This window comes from Stenella coeruleoalba, assembly GCF_951394435.1.
Source record: "Stenella coeruleoalba genome assembly, chromosome: 20".
In the NCBI taxonomy this organism is placed as follows: Eukaryota; Metazoa; Chordata; class Mammalia; order Artiodactyla; family Delphinidae; genus Stenella; species Stenella coeruleoalba.
This window is the reverse complement of record NC_137166.1, coordinates 42637079-42656363: the sequence shown is the minus strand read 5'-3', so window position 1 is coordinate 42656363 and position 19285 is coordinate 42637079. Positions and strand designations below refer to the sequence as shown.

Below are 19285 nucleotides of genomic sequence, written 5' to 3'. Positions count from 1 at the left end.
ACACTGCCAATAATACTAATATAAAATAATAATAAAATGACAGCAAAAGCTCTTAAGTACTTATCATTATGTTAGGCCTAGTGCTAAGCACTTTTTAGTTATCTCCCAGAAAGTAGATAGTTTTGTCTCATTCACTGGAATTTAAAGAGTCCGGTTCTTAACTGTGTTGGAGCATTAAAATCCCGTGGAGGGCTTAAGCACAGGTATGAGGGCCCCACCCAAGAGTACATGATTCAGTATGTGTGAAGTGGGGTCTGAGGCCTTGTATTTGTAACAAATTCCCAGGTAATGCTGATGTGGTCTGTGGGTTGGAAACCACGGATTAGGGGAACACTTTAAATTACTATCTTAAAGAATAATCTTCATTTTTCATTGTAAATCCTGGCTCAGAGAGGTGAAACGCTGGGGCAGGAGTACAGTGCGGAAGGTCAAGGCATGGGTCACGTGTTACAGACCTTTAAGGGCGGGGCATTGCCTGAAGGGACAAGGAAATCTGCGTGCCTTTAAGAAGAAACGAGGCCACGCCCCCTCTTTGGAACCTCAGGGTACAGTTTTCACAGAAAACAGGAAGTGAGCTCCCCAGTTCACCGGATGCAGTCAGAAATTACGTTACCCACAAGGCAGTGCCTCGAACGTCGGCGGCGGGCGCTGAGTCAATGACTGACGGCGGAGGCCGGTATTCCCTGCTGCAGCTTGGGCGGAGCTTCTGGCGTCGGGTCTTAGGACGTCGTTTGGAAGTGGCCGGTATGTCCTTACTGGCCTTTCTGGCTGGAACACTGGGCATTGGCCGCTTCTTAGAAAAAGGTCTTCAAGACCGAGCAAAGGACCGCGAGGAGAATGGGACCCACCTCTACGCTTTTGTATGAGCCGTGACCCCCTCTCGAGCGGGTTGTCAGCCGAGCACTCTCCGAGCTCGTTCCCAGCTTTCGGTCTCCGCAGGTCCCGGAGGCGGCTCCCGGGGCCTTGTGCTCACCCCACACCGCGGACACTCAGGTCCCAGGTGCCCCCGCCCAGGGCTGGCCTGAGGAGTCGGCTGAGCCCGCTGGACAGGCTTTCGTCGCCGCCTCTCGTCGTCCCACTCTGCCCACTGGGCCCCATGGCGGCGCTGGAGCTGGTGAGTGGAGGGTTCCGCAGGCCCATGTGCGCTGGGGTCGCTGTCAGCACAGTTCCACTCGCTATGATATAGGGAATCCTGGGACCTTTCGCCTTTTCCTCTTAATACTGTCGGATCTGGAGGTTCAGTGAGAATGGGGTGTGGGAACGACAGTGCTAATCACTTCCAATCCAGGCTTCTGAATCCGGGCCAGGGGTTCAGGTGTGGAGAGGCACCCATTTCTGGCTCTAACCTTGAGCTTGTCGATTGGCCTCCATTCCCTTGGCCTCCATTCCCTCGGGTCTAAAATTGGACTATTAACTATTTTTCTCTTTCGGTTGAGGGAACTGGAGAGGATATGCGTGTGACGTGTGACCTTCAGTGCTCAGCAGGACCCAGAGAGCATCACTCTCGATGTGGTTTCCAGAGAGGGACTCTCCTGGTCCTGCTATTATCTTAGTCTCACACCCAGGTGGAGTCTGACCCTCAGGCCTCCCTGCCTCGGGCCTCAACCCAGCTGAAAGCTGGGAGACTGGGATGAGAGAGCCTCTAGAGCAGAGGTGAGGTGGGAGCAGCGTTTTTGGAATTGCTGCTCCTCTAATAGGAGTAGAAGTTCCCTGGACAGACCAGAAGACAAACCAGTCACTGAATTTATCTTTGCAGATGCCATCTGGGTACTACAAGTGAAGTTGGCTTGCCACTTATGGCAGTGAACCCATTTTCCTAGCACATTTACTTATATTTGAAAAGTGAATCCATTACAGTATTCCTTAATAACAGTGCATAGGAATGTTGTTTCTCAAGGCATGTAAACACATGGACAGGCCTTAAGTTATTCTTCAGCATGCCACCTTGTTTGCTCTCATCATAGCTCAGATCACCTTCAGAACTTCTCTTATTTACCCATTTTTCCTCACCTGACTTGCTCCCTAACTTCATTCCAGCCTTGTTCCACATCCACTCAGAGAGGTCTTCCCCAGTTGCCCCATCTAAAGTCTCCCGTATCGTAAAGTCTCCCATAATCTTTGTAGTCATCTCACTCACTTTTGGGGTTTTTTTCGGAGCCTTTAGGGCCATATGACTTTATCTTGATCATTTATTTAGTTTCTTATCAAGGATCTTTCCTTGACAAGAGTGTGAGTCCTGTTTTCTGCTTTATCCCCAGGCTTAGAAGAGTGCTGGGCCTGTACCAGGTGTTCAGTAAGCAGTTGATGAATGAAAGATTCTACCGTCTGGGGCTCCCATCATACTTAAATCTAACTCCCCCACCGTGGCTGAACCAGAGGGACCTGGTTTCAAATCTTGCCCCTTCTCATTAGACCTGTGACTCTGGGCAGCTTGACTTTGAGTCCCCATTTGCTGAGTGTGAAATGGAGACAGTGATGGTGTTTACCCCATGGGCTGCAGGAGGATTAATGAAATTCACAAATACACACTGAGCACTGACATGTGCTGGGCACTGCAGTGTTTGCTTTATGAACATTTTCACTTAAATTCCCACAACAACATGGTGAAGTTGGTAATGTGGAAATTGAGGCTCAAAGAAATCAGCATCAAAAGGCTGGATTTAAGCCCCAGGAAGTCTAGCTCCAGATCTAGAGACTTTTAGTTGCTTTAACACAGCATCTAAAGCCCTTAGGTGCAGGCAAACAGTGCAGACCAGTGAGGCTCAGCTGCTGCTGTGTTGTCATTACTTGAATTATAGTAATGGACTCACAGTCCACACAAGATTACCACTGTTTGTGTCACTCCCCAGTGGATTCCCATATAGGTGGCTTTTCTCTCCTGCACCTTTGTATTCTGTCAAAGGCACCATCTACCTCCCTCCTGAGCCCAGCACAGACCTTGGTTCTCAGGAGATACTCAGTGATTCAGGCCTTGGGTCTCTCTGGACTTTTGCCACTAACCAAGCAGTAGACTCATACAGGCACCCCACCACTTCTGTTTGACTTTCCAGGCATTGGTATCATTTGAAGATGTGGCTGTAACCTTCACTGGGGAGGAATGGAGACATCTGGACCTGGCCCAGAGGACCTTATACCAGGAGGTGATGCTGGAGACTTGTGGCCTCCTGGTCTCACTGGGTAAGGCCTCACCTGTGTGGTACCCACAGCCTCTTTCATTCCACTCTCTGTCTCTAAGCATGGCTGGTTGAGAAGACCTGAGGAACCTGCCTTCCCTTCTCCCTCCAGCCCCAGCATGTTCTTATCTAACCTCCTCTTGCTTGGTTTCCTTGTCTGCATCAAGGATTGTTGTACAACAAACGCAGTTCTTCTCAACACTTTTACCCAAGTGTCCAACATAAGCTGACCTCAATCTGACATTCTTATTCCAGATTCCCATGATCTGGAATTCAGCTTGATTGGGTCAAATGTCCTCAGAGCCCAGTTAACAGGACCTGTGGTTAATGGGACGTTCTCCAAGAACATGGTGAATTAGACAGACAGGAAGCTATTTGTCATCAGTGCTACTGGTATCTTTCTAAGCAACACAATCTCAGCTAAAAGACTTCTTTGACCCCTGGTACCTGCACAGTCGTCCCTTATGTCCTAAGACCTGTGCCTTGCTTCTCTGAGGCTATGGGAGTTAATTTTAGAGAGTACACAGACATATTTTCAAATGGCATTGATGGGCATCTGAGAAGGCTATTTCTTTTTCCCTTCTTTCCTGCCTCTTGACTGTTGTTGAGAGAGTCTGGGCTTAGTACTGAGCCTTCAGCGTTCACATGGCTGTTGGCTGATTCCCCTTCAGCAGAAAGAACCGTCGCAGGACTCACAGACTTGAGTCAGCAGCATGAGCTTGCTGGGACCATGATTATTTTTGTTTTATCATATTTTTATAGTAACCTTCCACTTAGCCCCAGTGAACTAGTATCTGTAAAGTGCTTAGAATAGAACTGGGAACACAGCAAGTGCCACACATGCATTTGTTATATATAATAAATTAATAAATCCCAAGTGTTCTCCCACCTAAACCTTAAATGTCCACTTTATCCAGAAATGGTTACCTCTGACAGGGCTCTCCCAGCCTTGTGTCCACATAGTCTCTCCCAGGAGGTCAGTCATCAGTGAAGTAAATCCAGTGTTATTTTATGACAATTGTGATTAGTTGTTGAAAGGAGACATCTGGGGAATAGTATTCCAGGTGGAGGGACCAACACGAGCCAAGTCCCTGAGGGGTCAGGGAGCTCAGGTCCAACAGAGGTGAAGGAATATCTGGTTCTCCTTTTCCACGGCTCCATCACTGAGCTTGGTGCCAGGCGTATGGCAGACATCAGTGAACATTTGCTCAGTGACAGCTGGGTGCACTCTGGCTTGCAGTACAGGATTTTCTAATTAGAGTTTCTGTAGTCCTGGTTTCTAAGTCATTGACTTCTCTCCAGAGTCCTCCTGTCCCTTAGCCTTCGAATTTGGCAAAATATATTTGGCTGCATGTACCAGAAAACCACCTCATACAGGTTTCACCCTGAAAAAAGTTTATTACTTCACGTAATGAGAAGCCCTGAGGTGGTGCTGGCTCCTGGTTTGGTATCTACCAACCCAGTTGTCTCTGTTTGTCTGCTTTCTCTCCTTGGCCCAGATCATCAGGCCAGCATCCTTGAAGTGGCCACAGGATGATGCAGCAGAAAGTAAGTCCCCACATTCAGCCCTGTCTTCCCAACCTGGATTGAAGGCTTTTTCTTAAGAATGGGTAGCAATTTAGGTCATGGCCTACCTCAGATAACTGACTATCAGTTGAGTTAGTCTAGTGTTTTTAGCCATCCTTGGGCACCAGAATCACCTGGGGAGCTTTGAAAACAACCAGAGCTCAGTTTTTATGCCCAGAGATTTGGTTTAATTTGTTCTGTGTTTAGAACCAGGCATGTCTAAGTAGTTCTGATGCATGGGAAGGTTGAATCTTATTGATTTAATTAGGGAAAACCTTCTGGAAGGAGTCATCCCCTTTCTGGGGTTTCATGGTGGTGTGTTAAAGGTGTACACCCCAGTATACTTGAGAGTTTTCCTTTTGTCTTTACCTATATACCCATGCCCCATTTATTTCTCCATGCACAGGGCATCCTGTTCCCAAACCAGAGCTGATTCACCTACTGGAGCATGGGCAAGAACTAAGGACAGTGAAGAGAGGCCTCTCCAGAAGCACCTGTACAGGTGGGTGGCATGGCAGCTGGCAGACTACCAGGGAATGACTGTGTCTGAAATTCCATGGGCAGTTTCTTTTTGCAGCCTTCCTGGGGTCTTAGGTGGTCATGGAGCACTTTGAACTGTGTTTCCTCTGTCTTCCCAATCCCATCACACTCTTTGCCTTTACTAGGGTTGAAATGTGGTATACTGGGTAAGAGGTGGGCTGTAAACTTGGCCACTTACTAGCCTCATGACCCTGGGGAAGTTGCATGATCTCCCTGAGCCTTTGATGTCAACTCAAGGCTGAGTTGGTGCTACCTGCTCTAAGAGATAACTCCGAAATCTTGGTGGGTCAACTGGTTAAGACTGTTTCTCATTTGTGCCATGGTATAATGTGGGTCAGCAGGGGAGCTCTGTACCACATAATCTGTTCAGGGACCCAGGTGTATTCTATTGTCAGTATGTGGCTGTAAGGTGGCCCTGGCATCATCCAGCTGGCCAAGAGGAACAAGAGAGAAGGGGAGTAGTCATATCCACTTGCATACACAGTCACTTCCATTCACGTTCCATTGACAAGAACTGGGCATTAGGCTACGTGTTTTGTCATAGAAATGTGGTTTAACCTTGTGCCCAAGGACAAAATACCAGGGATATGATGAACATATACTCAGTTTGCTAAACTTAGCCTATATTAGAAAAAGATAGAGTAATAATAGTTTCTGCATCACTGTATTGTTTGGGAATGTAATTAGATAACTTGAAACTGCTTATTAGGACATTGCCTGACCCAAAGTTAGTGGCTTAATAAATTTACCTACTAGTAATATTCATATATTATTACTCATAATGAATAGAGAACAATGATATCTCAAACTTCCTTCCAGAGTCAGAAAAGACAGTCCTTTCTTTTTCTGCAGATTACTATCTCCAACTATATTTTGCATTCCCACTCTTTTCTACCTGCATCCAATCATTTATTTATCTATACATTCCTGCATGCATCCATCCTTCCATTTGTAAATGAGATGTTCAGAAGCAGTCCCTAGCCTTGTCATCTTCCTACCCTCCTGTCTTGTAAAACCTCAAGGGGACATTTGCCTTTGTCAGCTCCACTTCAAGTGTGTGGATAGCACTGACGCAGATTCATGATCTCTCCCCACTAGGGTTCCTTCAGGCTGCTCGGCCAGCCAGTGAGTATCTCTGGCCAGCGCCTCCTCAGCCCTGCTGAGTCTGTCTCAAGCCTTCACCCCTTCCCGCACTTCTCCATCTTCACTTGAATGTTTCAAAGACACTTCACACCCATCATGCCTAAAAAGGACCTCATGATCTTGCCCGTTCCTCTCGTCTCCCCATTTCAATTCATGGCCTTGCCATTCATTAAGATGAGAAAGCCAAAAACAAACTTGAACAACCCCTCAACACCTCCATTTTCATCATTCCCAATATCCAGCCATCCCTGAATCTTAATCATATTTCATCATACGTTTCTCCTGAATCCATCGTCTCCACCAATTCCATCAGTTCCAGCACTATCACCCTAGTCCAGGCTATAATCATCTTTTGCCTGCATGATGCTAACAGATTCCTAACTGGTCCCCACCATATCTGCTCTGTGCCTCTGATCAGCTTTACGTCTTACATCCACTTCCCCGTCTACTCACACCTTATTCCAAATATCACCACCTCCCTAGCCACTGAGATCTCAGCACATGACCTAGTTCATTTTGAAAATAAAGGCCATTCACTTGTTTTTCTTGCCTTCTAACCCTTACTGATTTATCCCTGTGGGTTCCTTCTCACCTCTCAGAAGAGTTCTCATCCCCAGCCATGGCTAATTCCCCAAGCAGCATCTAGGTCATACCTTCACTTACCTTCTCAGGTGTATTAGTTATCTGTTGCTCTATAGCAATATTAAAAATCACTCATTAGGGCTTCCCTGGTGGCGCAGCGGTTGGGAGTCCGCCTGCCGATGCAGGGGACGCGGGTTCGTGCCCCGGTCCGGGAGGATCCCACGTGCCGCGGAGCGGCTGGGCCCGTGAGCCATGGCCACTGGGCCTGCGCGTCCGGAGCCTGTGCCCCGCAATGGGGGAGGCTGCAACAGTGAGAGGCCCGTGTACCGCAAAAAAAAAAAAAAAAAATCACTCATTATTTAATATTAAAATATCACTCATGTGTTATCTCTCATCTGTGGATCAGAAATCCAGGCACAGCTTAGCTGGGTCCTCTGCAAAGCTGCAATTGTAGGCCGCTTGCAACATGTCAGCTTACTTCTTCAAATCAAGTAATGGTGTGAGAGACTCCAGCAAGAGAGATCTTACACATATACTTTATCTCTTACATCTTACATTCTGTCACCTTTGTTATATTCTATTCTTTAGAAGTAAATCAAGGTCCTACTAGGATTCAGGCAGAGGGTATCAAAACTGTGTGAACACCATGAGGCAGGGATTATGGGGAACCATACATGAGTCTGTCCACTGCATCAGGGAATGTGCATCTTCATTTATTTCCTACCTCTTGTATATCTCCATCTTCTCTCTACTCAACATAAAAAACGTGGTCAAGTTTCTGACACTTGAGGGAAACATTTTAAAAAATAAATGCTCTTGGCTCTCCAGTGCCCTCCAAAAGTTGTTGACTCTATTTCAGCTGAACTACCAAGCTTCTTCGAGGACTTTTCTCATTCTCAGAAGAGACATCTACACAGACCTCCCCTTTACTATTTTCTGTAATTTTTGTACTGAGGGGTAATTTACACATAGTGAATGTACAAATCTTAAAGTTCATCATCATGAAATTTTACATATATATAAGCCAGAGTATCCACCACACAGGATAAGAAATATAGTATTTCCAGCACCTCTCAGGCTTTTTGTTCTTCTCTCCTTATTAATATCCCCTTCTACAAAAGTAACCAGTGTTTAGACTCTGTCACCATAGATTAGTTTTGAAGGTTTATAAATGGAACTCCACAGTACACAATATTGCTATCTCTGTCTTCTTTTGATAATCATTATGACTCTGGAATTTACCCATGTGGTTGCATATATTTGGAGTTAGTTTCTCGCTGTGCAATATCTCAGTGAATTAATAGATTATATATACCTGTTTTCCTGTTGATGGACATTTGGCTGTTCTCCATTTTTGGAATATTATGAAGAATGCTGCTATGAATATTCTTGATCATATTTTTTGTTGGCTATAAGCATACATTTCTGTTGGGAGTATACATATGAGTGGACTGGCTGGATCATGGTGTAGTTACATGATTAGCTTTAAAAGAAGCCATCAATCAGTTTCAAAGTGACTGCACCGTTTCACATTCCCACCGGCCACGTGTAAGAGTCCTCATTGCTTCAGATACTAGTGAGCAGGTGGTATCTGCCCCTTTACTCTTTGAGTAGGGGTATTTCTCAGCTCCACAGTACTAAAAATGTTCTTACAGGTTATTGTTGACATTCTGATGGACAAATGCAACAACTGTGATAATGATAGGAGACAGTGGTCTAAAATTTACAGAACACTTGCCATGCACTGTGATGATTGATTTACATTTTCTCATGTAACCTTGTTATGAACTGAATGTCTGTGTCCTCCCAAAATTTGTATGTTGAATCTCTAACACCCCAATGTGATGAAATTAAGATGTGGGGCCTTTGGGAGGTGATTGGGTTTAGATGACGTCATGAGGATGGAGCACCCATGATGGGATTAGTGTTCTTATATGAAGACAAAGAGACCATGGCCTTTCCTAGGTGTGGTGTGTGGTGCTGGGGGTGGTGGGGAAGAGAAGGAGAGTTCTCTGGTGTCTCTTCTTTTTTTTTTAATATTTATTTATTTATTTATTTGGCTGTGTTGGGTCTTAGTTGCGGCACGCGGGATCTTCGTTGCCGCGTGCAGGATCTTCATTGCAGCATGCGGGATCTTTAGTTCCGGCACATGGGAATCTTTTAGTTGTGGCATGCAGAATCTTTAGTTGTGGTGTGCGGGATCTTTAGTTACAGCATGAGGGATCTTTAGTTACGACATGAGGGATCTTTCGTTGTAGCATGCGAGATCTAGTTCCCTGACTAGGGATCGAACCCGGGCCCCCTGCGTTGGGAGTGAGGAGTCTTAACCGCTGGACCACCAGGGAAGTCCCTTGGTGTATCTTCTTATAAGGATACTAATCCTCTCAGGTCCCTACCCTTATGACCTCATTTAACCTTAATTACTTCTGTAAAGTCCCTATCTCCAAATACACATTGGAGGTTGGGGCTTCAACACATGAATTTTAGTGGAACACAAACATTCAGTCCATACCAAAATTTGTTTTTTGAGTAAATACAGGGCTATTCAGATATTCTGTTTTTTCTTGTATCAGTTTTGGTAATTTGAGTCTTTTAAGGAATTTGTCCACTTCATCTAATTTTTCTGTCCATTACTTTTTAAGATGGTTTCATCTCAAAATGGTAAATTTTATGTTATGTATATTTTACCACAATTTAAATTCTAGGTATGTATTGTACATATCATTTTTATAATGCCATTAAAAACTGACATTCTTGGGCTTCCCTGGTGGCGCAGTGGTTGAGAGTCTGCCTGCCGATGCAGGGGACACGGGTTCGTGCCCCGGTCCGGGAAGATCCCACATGCCGCAGAGCAGCTGGGCCTGTGAGCCATGGCCACTGAGCCTGCGTGTCCAGAGCCTGTGCTCTGCAATGAGAGAGGCCACAACAGTGAGAGGCCCGCGTACCGCAAAAAAATAAAATAAAAAACAACTGACATTCTCAAAAAAATATTGTTCATCGTACTTGTGTGTGTATGGTTTGCTTTTTTATTTGAATACTATAAAAAGTATCCATTTATGTTGTTGTATAGGATTTGTACTTTTCATTTAACAGTACATTACTAAGATTCATGATGCATGAAGCTATAGTTTACTCATTTTTTTCTTCTGTGGTCATTTATATGAGTATAACACAATGTATTCATCCATTTTTATGGGAATTTTCTTGTTTCTAATTTTTTGTACCCACAGACAATACAGCCATGAAAATTCACATGCATGTGTTCTCACAAACGTGTAGGAATTTCTCTTAGTAATATTCCTAGGACTAGAATTTGGGGATTATAAGTTAAGCAAAAGGAGAACTTTACTAGATGATGCCCTGTTGTTTTCTAAAATGGTTATTTATACCCACTTACACTTCACCTGCCTTGTATGAACAATTCCATGGATCCATACCCTCTCTAACACTTGATAAGCTTTTTCAATCAGGTGAATATAAAATGGTCTCTCACTGTAGTCTTAATTTGCCCTTCCCTCATATCTAAGAAATTTGAGTTATCTCTTCATATGTTGATTGGCCTATATACATCTGTGAAATATCAGTTCATAATACATTCAGTTTTCATTTTGGGTGTGGAGTGTTGAAGTCCCCAGCTATAATTGTAGTTTTGTCTATTTCTCCTTTCAACGCAGTTTTTGGTTTGTATATTTTGAGGCTCTTATATTTGGTACATACAGATTTAGGATTGTTATGTCTTCCTGGTGGATTAATCTTTTTATCATTATATAATGTCCCTCTTTGTCCCATTTTCTTTGCTCTGTAGTCTGTTAATATAGTCCTGATGTTAATATAGCCATCTTTCTTTACCTTTTTAAAAATTATATTTAGTTTAGTCAGATTGATTAGTCTTTTATAAAGAATGCTTCTGTATGTTTATGAAATCTTCCTTTTCCCCAAGATCTAAAAGATAGTCATTTTCACTATTTGTTAAAAGTTTTTAATCTTTAGCTTCTAACAGTTAAGTCTTAATCAGTCTGGAATTAATTTTTTGTTTTGTACAAGATAGAAATACAATTTCATTTTCTTCCATTGTGGCAAATAATTTTTCTACATTCATTTATTGAATACAGTCAAGCCCCCTACATATGACCAAGTTCTGTTCCAAGAGCACGTTCATAAGTCCAATTTGTTTGTAAGTCCGACAAAGTTAGCCTAGGTACCCAACTAACACAATTAGCTATATAGCACTGTACTGTAATAGGTTTACAAGACTTCCCACACAACTAATACATAAAAAACAAACACAAACAAAAAATAAAACATTTTTAATCTTACAGTACAGTACCTTGAAAAGTACAGTAGTATAGTACAACAGCTGGTATACAGGAGCTGGCATAGAGTGAACTGGCAAGAAGAGTTACTGACTGGAGGAGGTGGGAGATGGTAGAGCTGAAGGATCATCAGCAATAGGAGAAGAGCAAGCTGCAATTTCACACCTGACATTGATGGCACAGGTTCTGGTTCCGTGCTGGATTCAATTCTGTCTACCCTCTTGAAAAAAATGATCCAATGATGTCTGGATAGTAGCTATTTTTTTCTTGTCATAGATGACACAGTAGCACTGGATTGCATTCTGAATGGCTGCTGCAACCTTTGTGTACTGTTTACGTTTGGGTCCTGTGTCTCAAAGACTAACAGTGCCTCCTCAAATAAAGAAAATTCCCTTGCCATTTCCTGCATCATGAATCTCTTTGGTTCTTCAGTTACTTCTTCTTCCTGTTGTCTCTCTTCATTCTTTCTCTGAGCCTCCAATTCCATCCAGTCTTCATTAGTAAGCTCCTTGTTCGCATCTTTGAAAGTTCACAACTTGAAGGTTCGTATGTAGAGGACTTCCTGTATTCCTTCCTTTTTCCACTGGCATCTCTGCTGCTTTTGTCATATATCAAAGTTCCATATATACATTTCTGAGCTCCCAATTCTGTTTTTTCCTTTGACAATTTGACAGCTTATCTTATATCTATGCTACATCACACTGCCTTGGTGTATATGATTTCATCATAATCCTGATTCCTCAAAGGGCAAGTCCCCTTGCTTTATTCTTCAGAGATATCCTGGTCTCTCTGTTATTTTATATAAATTCCACAATCAGCTTGCCAATAACCATGAAAAACCCTACTGGGATTTATCTGAAGTTGTATTAAATTTATAGATGAATTTGAGGGAAATTGGCAACTTTATATTATTAATCTCTTTTCATATAAATCTTCATTAATGTGATATGTTTTCTGGTTTACCTCATCTAAATGTTATCTATTTTGAGTTTGTTCACCTAGTCTTTACTAGATATAATAGACTCAATATTTGCACCCAGTTGCTTATCACTGCCCCTGCCCCAACTTTCACACACTCCAGAATCCTAAGATTTTGTTTCTCCTCTTTCCCTGCCTCCCTCTCCACCATCCTGTCATCCTCTTCTCTCTGCCTGGCATTCAACATTCTCTCAAAACCCCGAACCTTTGTACTTTCAGTCATCTGCTACAATTTTTCTCCTAATCCCTCTGTCAGGGAATTCCTACTCATCTTTAGAAATAAGCTCATGTAGCACCTTGTCCAGGTAGCCTCCACTGACCTCTTTCTGTCTTCCATCTGGGCCAAGTTAGGTCCACCTTCCCTGTGCTGTCATAGCACTATGAGATGTTGGAACACAGTCATTATCATTACTCTGTCCACCCTACCCCATTCTGGAGAGTGAGGAGGAGTCTCCACTCCAGATTTTCTATTCTGTACCAGATTTTCCTCCTGGGTTACCTTTTAAAGATGTCAAGAGTTCAAGGATCAGTAAAGAAAGAAATTTTAAACCTGGGTTTAAAAGATGTAAAAATGCCATAGACAGTAGAGGCTTTATTTTCACCTTCATTCTTCCACTAAAGTGTTAATTTATTTTGTTCTGTGTTGACATCACTAATAGGCACCTTTCTTATATTGGATTTCCTTCAGGTGAAAAAGCAAAACCTGAGATCACAGAGCTTACTGCTTCTCACCTGGTCCTCACTGAGGGAGCCCCTTTTGAGGAACGAGTGACACATGGAGCCTCAAGGCATTCCAGGCTGGAGCAAGCAAGGGATCAGGAAAAACTGTCAGAAATGCAGGAAGGGAACTTGAGGCCAGGAACAGACATCCACAAGGAGACATGCCCTAGGAAGTTGAGCCATAAACATGATGACTTTGAGACAGATGATAGCCTTTATTTAAGGGTTTTACAGGAGCGAGTCACTACACGAGATGCTCTGCATGAACGTGATTCCCAAGAACCAGGAGGAGACCCTGTTACTGATGCAAGGAATAATCTCTACAGATGCAAGGAATGTGGAAAATGTTTTAGCAAGAATTGGGCCCTTGTTCGGCATCAACAGATTCACGCTGGAGTGAAGCCTTATGAATGCAGTGAATGTGGGAAAGCCTGTCGTTATATGGCAGACTTCATTCGACATATGAGGTTTCATACTGGGGAAAAGCCATACAAGTGTATTGAGTGTGGGAAGGCCTTCAAACGCAGGTCTCACCTCACAGAGCACCAGCGTATTCACACTGGAGACAAGCCCTATGAGTGCAAAGAATGTGGTAAAGCTTTCACCCACCGCTCCTCTTTCATCCAGCATAATATGACTCACACTAGAGAAAAGCCCTTTTTGTGCAAAGAATGTGGGAAAGCTTTTTACTACAGCTCTTCCTTTGCTCAACACATGAGGATTCACACTGGAAAGAAACTTTACAAGTGCAGTGAATGTGGAAAGGCCTTTACTCACCGCTCCACTTTTATCCAGCATAATATGACCCACACAGGAGAAAAACCCTTTTTGTGCAAAGAATGTGGAAAAGCTTTCTGCCTGAACTCATCCTTCACTCAACACATGAGGATTCACACTGGAGAGAAACCCTATGAGTGCAGCGAATGTGGAAGGGCCTTTACTCACCGCTCCACTTTCATTCGGCATAAGAGGACCCATACTGGAGAGAAGCCCTTTGAGTGCAAAGAATGTGGGAAAGCCTTTTGTGACAGCTCTTCCTTAATTCAACACATGAGGATTCACACTGGTGAGAGGCCCTACGAGTGCAGTGAATGTGGAAAGGCCTTTACACACCATTCTGTTTTTATCCGACATAATAGGACCCATAGTGGAGAAAAACCCTTGGAATGTAAAGAGTGTGCAAAAGCATTTTACTATAGCTCTTCCTTTACTCGCCACATGAGGATTCACACTGGAGAAAAGCCTTATGTATGCAGAGAATGTGGAAAGGCCTTTACCCAACCTGCAAATTTTGTTCGGCATAATAGGATCCACACTGGAGAAAAACCCTATGAGTGCAAAGAATGTGAAAAGGCCTTTTGTGACAACTTTGCCTTAACTCAACACATGAGAACTCACACTGGAGAGAAACCCTTTGAATGTGGTGAATGTGGGAAGGCCTTCAGCCATAGTTCATCCTTCATTCACCATCGAAAGATTCACACCAGAGTTTAAAAGATGTAACAAAGCCTTTTGCAAATGTGTTCACTTCAGTCAATTTTAGTGAACTCATACTGGTGAAATACCTTTCCTTTTGAGTATAACTATTCGGGGAAGTCTTTTGGCCAGAGAAATATCTTACTCAGTATCTGAAGAGAAACATCATAATTTTCATCTCTGTGAAAGCTTTCTGTGGCAGGTCATCTAGAAATTGACCCAGCCTGCAGCTCTGCACTACACCTGAGAATCATCCACGAGAGAGACTCAGTGGTTGTCATGCATTTGAGGAAAATGTCAGCAACAGTTCTTTCTATGTTTATACTATAAATCCATCTCAAGAGTATTTTAAAAGAACAAAGAGATGTAGAAGAAAGGAAACAGAAATGCATGTGTGGCTGCTTTCTGATTTCCCTGCCAGGCTATGACAGTTTGTCAGTTGTGTGTGTGCACATGCAGAGGGGATGAAGAGGGAGAGATCAAAAGGCCTCATCACCTTTATGTGTTTTCTTATATATCCATAGTCAGGAGAATTGGACCATTGGGGCAGCTCTGCTAACATTTATTAAAAGTTCTTTGTTACAAAACACTGTCATGTCTACCCTTGAATATAAGGCCTGAGTCATGAAATACATATACATACACACCTACATATGCAGTCAATTCTTCTAATTCATGGTAGTTATAGTCTATAAATTCACCACAAACACTGAACTAGTGAATACTGAACCATTGCTCCTAGTGGCAATACAGGTTTAAGTTCCTGTGAGCCTCTGTTCACATTTTCATCAACCAATCAGTACATAATCTTTTTATTTATTTATTTTTTAATTTTTTTTTTTGGCTGCATTGAGTCTTTGTTGCTGTGCATGGGCTTTCTCTAGTTGTGGCAAGCAGGGGCTACTCTTTGTTGCAGTGCATGGGCTTCTCATTGTGGTGGCTTCTATTGTTGCGGAGCACGGGCTCTAGGCATGCAGGCTTCAGTAGTTGTGGCATGCGGGCTCAGTAGTTGTGGCATACAGGCTTAGTTGCTCTGCGGCATGTGGGATCTTCCCGGAGCGGGGATTGAACCCATGTCCCCTGCATTGGCAGCGGATTCTTAACCACTGCGCCACCAGGGAAGTCCCAATACATAATCTTTTATGGAATTTTTTTTTGTTTTTAAAGATACCTTATTTAATAAATGTTTCTTATGTTACATCCAATATTTTCTTATAATAAAAAATATTTTAATTATATCATTTTTGTGTATTTTTACTGTACTGCTTTAACTTTTTCACTCAGTCATACATACAAACAATACACATATGCAGTACTCATATAAAATAAACATGTAAACACTATACAGTACACTGCTCTACAGTACAGTCATGCAAAGAAAGTCCTAGAAACAATTAAAAATTAACCAAAATTAAAAACATTAAAACTCTGATTTTGATAGAACTGCAGGATGTGTGATGGGGCAGTGCCCTGAGTGGATTAATCTCCTGACCTTGGCTTGACCCAGGAAAACCAAAGGAGAGGTTGTTGCCTTGTTTTGCCATCTCTTCTAGGTCTTTGTTGGTGGATTCCACTTCCTTCTCTGCCAGAATTTCTTCCATGTCTTCCATCATGTCACTGAAGCCTTTTTTACTTATATGCCATGTGATGTGCATTATGTGTTTGACACTGTCCTTTATATTTTCTGTAACACCTTCAAAGCCTTTGAAATTTTTCAGGCAGTCTGGCCAAGCATTTTCCTAACAGTTAATGATAGTAGTCTGCTTGTTATTATCCCAGGCTGTGCCAACACAATAATAGTGCATATGGTGACGGACATCCAGTAGTCCATCATGGTGGTTTCTTTATTTATTTAGGCCACACCATGCACCACATGGGATCTTAGTTCCCTGACCAGGGATTGAGCCCATACCCCCTGCAGTGGAAACACAGTCTTAACCACTGGACTTCCAGGGAAGTCCCATGGTGGTTTCTTTGTTGGTGTTGAGAACTTTGCTAAAAAGCTCCCTCATGTTGTGCTTTTATTATGTCCTGATTGAGAGGTTGGATAACATGTAGTATTTAGGGGTATGAAAAGATCGTTTAGGTTGGAGTGGGTATTTTCAATGCTGTCTTGTACAGTTTTGTTTTTTTTAGTCGGTCTTCATCTCATGAATCCACAGCTTTTGCCACTTTTCCATCTTTTTCTTAGATTCATTACACTACTATAGATGTTACTTTTGTTGCAGGAAGGGGGATCCCTTCCAGGGCCCGAGAGTGGGCTTTTGTCTAACACTCGGAAATGCATTGTCTGTGGAGACACACATGCTGACAAAGCAAGAGACTTTATTGGGAAGGGGTTCCCCGTGTGGAGAGCAACAGGGTAAGGGAAACCAGGAGAACTGCTCTGCCACGTGGCTTGCAATCTCGGGTTTTATGGAAATGGGTTTAGGTTCTGGGTTGTCTCTGGCCAGTCATTCTGATTCAGGGTCCTTCCTGTTGGCGCACGCATTGCTTAGCCAAGATGGATTCCAGTGAGAAGGATTCTGGGAGGTTGGAAGGACATATGGACTGGTGTCTCCTTTCTCCTTTTGACCTTTCCCGAATTCTTCCAGTTGGTGGTAGCTTGTTAGTTCCGCATTCCTTACCAGGACCTCCTGTTGTAACTCATACAAGTGGCTACTATCTTGCCTGGCCAGGGCAGTCAGTTTCAGTAGTCAGAGTTTCCCCTGACACTTTTAACATTTCTGGAGTGGCCACATGTAGAGACTGGTGAATTTCCTCTTCCTAGTTTTGGATGTGCCGTATTGTTGATTCATTAACATTGAACTCACAGCCAATAGCTGCATAAGTCATGACTGAATGAAGCTTATCTAACACGTGTATTTTCTCTATCATAGCCTTCTTGCACTACAAACACTAGACAGCACTTCAACACTGCTTGGGGGCCATTTTCAACAGCAAAATCACCCAAAAAGCACAAAAATTCAAAAAAGTGTGGCACTAAAGAGATTGCGAAAAGGACACTTTATAATATGAAAGCTGACACCAGAAGGCAGAGTGACACCGTGTTTGACCTTAGCTGGTAACATGCATGATGGGCAACTTCAAATTTTTTATCACTCTGCACATGTCTGCAAATGACTGCAAAAATGCTATGAGTATTGATTTGGGAGTTACAAATAAAGTTCAGTGAATAGGTGAATTCGCAAATAATGAGGATTGCTTATTAAAGATCACTGATGAATTTTGTTATATTTGTTTTTTTTTTCTCTTGGCTTCATTTGGAATAGTTTCTACTGCTACATCTTCCAGTTTCCTAATCTTTTCTTCTATGTGCACTCTCCCCTTCATCCCTTCCAGTGTATTTCATATCATAATTTATAGTTTTTATCTCTTTTAGTTGGATTAGGGTCTTCCTTATGTCTTTCATGTCTCTACTTCACATGTTCATTCTTCTAGCTTCTTGGACATATGGAATAAATTTTTCTGTTTTAATGTCTTCTACTTTTACTATCTGTCATTCTGCATCTGTTTTTTTTATTGAAATATAGTTGATTTACAATGTTAATTTCTGCTGTTCAGCAAAGTGATTCGGTAATACATACATATATCCTTCATATTCTTTTCCATTATGTTTTATCACAGGATGTGAATATAGTTCCCTGTGCTATACAGTAGGACCTTGCTGTTTATCCATCCTATATGTACTACTTTGCATCTGCTAATCCCAAACTCTCAATCCTTCCCTCCTCCACGCCCCCCTTTCCCTTGGCACCCACAAATCTGTTCTCTGTGTGACTGTTTCTGTTTTGTAGGTATGTTCATTTGTGTTGTATTTTAGATGCCACATATAAGTGGTATCATAGGATATTTGTCTTTCTGACTTACTTCGCTTAGTATGATAATCTCTAGATTCATCCATGTTGCTGCAAATGGCATTATTTCATTCTTTTTTATGGCTAAGTAATATTCCATTGTGTGTGTGTGTGTGTGTGTGTGTGTGTGTGTGTATACCACATCTTTATCCATTCATCAGTTGATGGACATTTAGGTTGTTTCCATGTCTTGGCTATCGTATATAGTGCTGCTATGAACATAGGGGTGCATGCATCTTTTCAAATTATAGTTTTGTCTGGGAATATGCCCAGGATTGGGATTGCTGTATCATATGGTAGCTCTATTTTTAGTTTTTTGAGGAACCTCCATACTGTTTTCCATAGTGGCTGCACCAATTTATATTCCCACCAACAGTGTAAGATTGTTCCCTTTTCTCCACACCCTCTCCAGCATTTATTATTTGTAGACTTTTTAATGATGGCCATTCTGACCAGTGTGAGGTGGTACCTCGTACTTTTGATTTGCATTTCTCTAATAGTGATGATGAGCATGTTTTCATGTTGTGCCTGTTTTAAGTGATTGATTTTTCTTCTCATTTTGGGTTATATTTTCCTGCTCCTGTGTATCACTGTTTATTTTTGATTGGATGTCAGACATTGTGATTTGGGAATATTTTTGTATTTCTGTAAATATTCTAGTAGGGAGACTGGCATTCTTGCAAAAAAAATTACATAAACAAATGTAAACTGACAACTCTGACAATGCTTGTGAAAGATGGAGTCCTCAGAAGGACCATCAAGACCTCTCTCAATTCTCTGCATTTAGGCACCTGTGGGTCTGCACTCATATATGTCTCCTAGGGGTTCAAGTGATCACTGTGATCAACTTTTATGTTTTAATAAAATGAAACCTTATCAAGGCTACACTATTTGTACAGGTACAAATAGTAATCTATCCATGTTTCTTCTATTTGCA

General features: G+C 42.4%; 1 protein-coding gene across 2 annotated transcripts; it reads left to right on the top strand.

The window, feature by feature from the left end:
• Positions 1–488: 488 nt before the first annotated feature.
• ZNF599 (zinc finger protein 599) lies at positions 489–19009 on the top strand. 2 transcript variants are annotated; one of them, XM_079907970.1, is made up of 4 exons: positions 489–744; positions 3051–3177; positions 5146–5241; positions 12984–19009. In XM_079907970.1, the coding sequence occupies exons 2-4, from the start codon at positions 3144–3146 to the stop codon at positions 14507–14509; spliced, it is 1656 nt and encodes a 551-aa protein (XP_079764096.1). In that variant the 5' UTR covers positions 489–744; positions 3051–3143; the 3' UTR covers positions 14510–19009. The 2 variants fall into 2 exon arrangements, with proteins under 2 accessions (XP_079764096.1, XP_079764095.1); XM_079907969.1 differs by having other exon boundaries at positions 489–1114.
• Positions 19010–19285: the final 276 nt, after the last annotated feature.

Excerpts from the sequence above, each read along its gene's own strand:
- ZNF599 (XM_079907969.1), top strand. The coding sequence starts at position 863 with ATGAGCCGTGACCCCCTCTCGAGCGGGTTGTCAGCCGAGCACTCTCCG. Across the intron at positions 1,115-3,050 it reads CCATGGCGGCGCTGGAGCTG|GCATTGGTATCATTTGAAGA; the intron begins GTGAGTGGAGGG and ends TTGACTTTCCAG. Across the intron at positions 3,178-5,145 it reads TGGCCTCCTGGTCTCACTGG|GGCATCCTGTTCCCAAACCA; the intron begins GTAAGGCCTCAC and ends CTCCATGCACAG.